The 2528-nt window shown below is 38.5% G+C and overlaps 1 protein-coding gene across 1 annotated transcript in view; it reads right to left on the minus strand.

The window, feature by feature from the left end:
- LOC115227450 (glycoprotein-N-acetylgalactosamine 3-beta-galactosyltransferase 1) overlaps window positions 1–2208 on the minus strand; it is a 3987-nt gene extending 1779 nt beyond the window's left edge. The window contains exon 1 of the mRNA XM_029798279.2: window positions 1523–2208. Within this exon, the coding sequence (XP_029654139.2) occupies window positions 1523–2155 (633 nt within the window). The 5' untranslated portion in view covers window positions 2156–2208. The remainder of the gene's footprint in view (window positions 1–1522) is intronic.
- Window positions 2209–2528: the final 320 nt, after the last annotated feature.

Here is a 2528-nt window from a genome sequence, read left to right on the forward strand (position 1 = left end):
CACGCAGTGGGACTGAACCCAAAACCATGTTGTTGTGAAGTAAACTTCTTTCCATATAGCCATGCCTGTGCCTTTATACATGCACACACACATACATACACACATATGCGTACATACACATATATACATACATATATATATATATATATATATATATACATACATATATATATACATACATGCACGCACACATATATATGCGCACATACACACACACGCACATATATATACGCACATACACACACGTATATAAATCACAAAAAAGACATTCAAATCTTGGGTACCTGACACTATGCCAAACGTTTACGCGCACACATCCACATACACATGCATACACACAAACGCAACACACACTATATATATATATATATATATATATATATATATATATTATATATTATATATACACACATATATATATACATATATACGCACGCAGATACCAAAGCAATGAATGTCAAGCAAGGTCTGATACCCGCTCCTCTTTCCGGGTTTACTGGTCAGTCACTCTACAGATCTTATAACATGCCGAGCATCACAGAGACTGTCAGATAGACGGCCTTAACGTTGATCGTGATCCCAACGACTATTTTCGACTTTCTACTGGCAACTAAATGAACCCATCTTCTTTTGATGTTGCAGTCAATTGTACGAAGAAAAGGGCGAAAAACATTTCAACGGATCCCCATCTTTCTTATCTACATGCTCGCTTTATGGAAATAGGGACAACGCGGTACAATGCCCATGTTGTCTACAACAAGGACGCTACTTAATTGTCTTGCAGTACTGAACACAAATTCTTCCATTTTGGAAATAATTATTCTTTTCTACTCAAGGCACAAGGCCGAATTTTTGGGGAGGGGCCAGTCGATTAGATCGACCCCAGTATGCAACTGGTATTTAATTTATCGACACCGAAGGGATGAACAGCAACGTCGACCTCGGCGGAATTTGAACTCAGAACGTAAAGACAGACGAAATACCTATTTCTTTACTACCCACAAGAGGCTAAACACGGAGAGGACAAACAAGGACAGACAAGGGATTAAGTCGATTATATCGACTCCAGTGCGTAACTGGTACTTATTAATCGACTCCGAAAGTATGAATGGCAACGTCGACCTCGGCGGAATTTGAACTCAGAACATAAAGACAGACGAAATACCGCTAAGCATTTCGCCCGGCGTGCTAACGGTTCTGCCAGCTCGCCGCCTTATTTCGGAAATAATTATTGATGGTAAAAAGTGTGAGCGGAAGAGAAACGTTTGAATGTTGCAAAGTGGGGAAATAGCCCAATTTACAATAACAGAACAATTTCATGCATAATTTTGGTGTGGTGGAAGGTTGGTAGGAATTAAAAGCAGAAACAAACTAAAAGACTACAAAATAGAAATATACCTCACCAAATAAATAAATAAATAAATAAATAAATAAATAAATAAATAAATAACAAAAAGTCAACAGCATAATGAGGAGTTGTGGAAAAAATTTGAGTAACAATGGTGTAAAATTAGATACTTACAGATCTAGCTCCGTTTGAATCGTATTTGTAAAACCAATCCGGAAAACCTCCGTGAAGATGTGTATTCAAATTAAAACAATGGAAACGTGATCTTCCAAGGTTATCAACAGTTTTTCCAGCTGTGACATTTAACTTCATTAAACAGCTGCCTATTTCTGCATCCTCAGCTCCTCCATCTTGACGACAAAGCTGTGAATTTCCTAGCAAAGCAAATCGACGCAAAGCCTCTTTACTGAGTACGTACCCGGCACCGCCGCTGTGATAACCTCCTTTAACTATGGTTTTAAAATGATGTCCAAAGTAAATGGGATCGTTGGGGTTCTTAGTAGAGAGAAAGTACCGAAGATTTTCCACAATGACGTAGGTGTCGTCATCCGCTTTCATAAACCAATCAGCATCGTTGAAGTGGTTTTGGTAAACATAGCGAAACGCTTGCATAGTCTTCCCCGTTAAGTGTTGCCTCCCTTCGGAAATATTTAGACCAATGGTTGGGAATTTGGGATCGGACACTGAACTCATGTAAAGTATTTTATTGCATCGTTTTCCCCACGTGTGTTTCACATGTATGGCTTTGGTGCTCAGAGATTGTGGACTTGTCATAACCCAACACAAGACACGGATTTTTTTCTTCATCGCATCAGCAATGGTGTAGTCGTCTGGTTTATGTTAAAGCAGGAAAAAAAAAAGGAAAAAAAAATCTATTAGAAATGCAAATAAAAGTATACATCAAACAATCAAATAATAAAATTTTTCGTTGGAACATTGGATCTTGAAGCAGAATAGCTATAAATAATGGTTTTAAATTTTGTCCCAAGTAAATTTCAAAGAAAGGGGCCAGTGGATTACATCCAACCTAGTGCTCAACTGACACTTATTTTATCGACTCCGTAAGGATGAAGGGTAAAGTCAACCTCAGCGGAATTTGAACTCAGAACGTAAAGATAAGGCCAGAAACTTCGAGGGAAGGAGTCAGTCGATTGCATCGACCCCAGCGTTCAACTGGTAC

Source organism: Octopus sinensis, unplaced genomic scaffold (genome assembly GCF_006345805.1).
Source record: "Octopus sinensis unplaced genomic scaffold, ASM634580v1 Contig03316, whole genome shotgun sequence".
Taxonomy (NCBI): domain Eukaryota; kingdom Metazoa; phylum Mollusca; class Cephalopoda; order Octopoda; family Octopodidae; genus Octopus; species Octopus sinensis.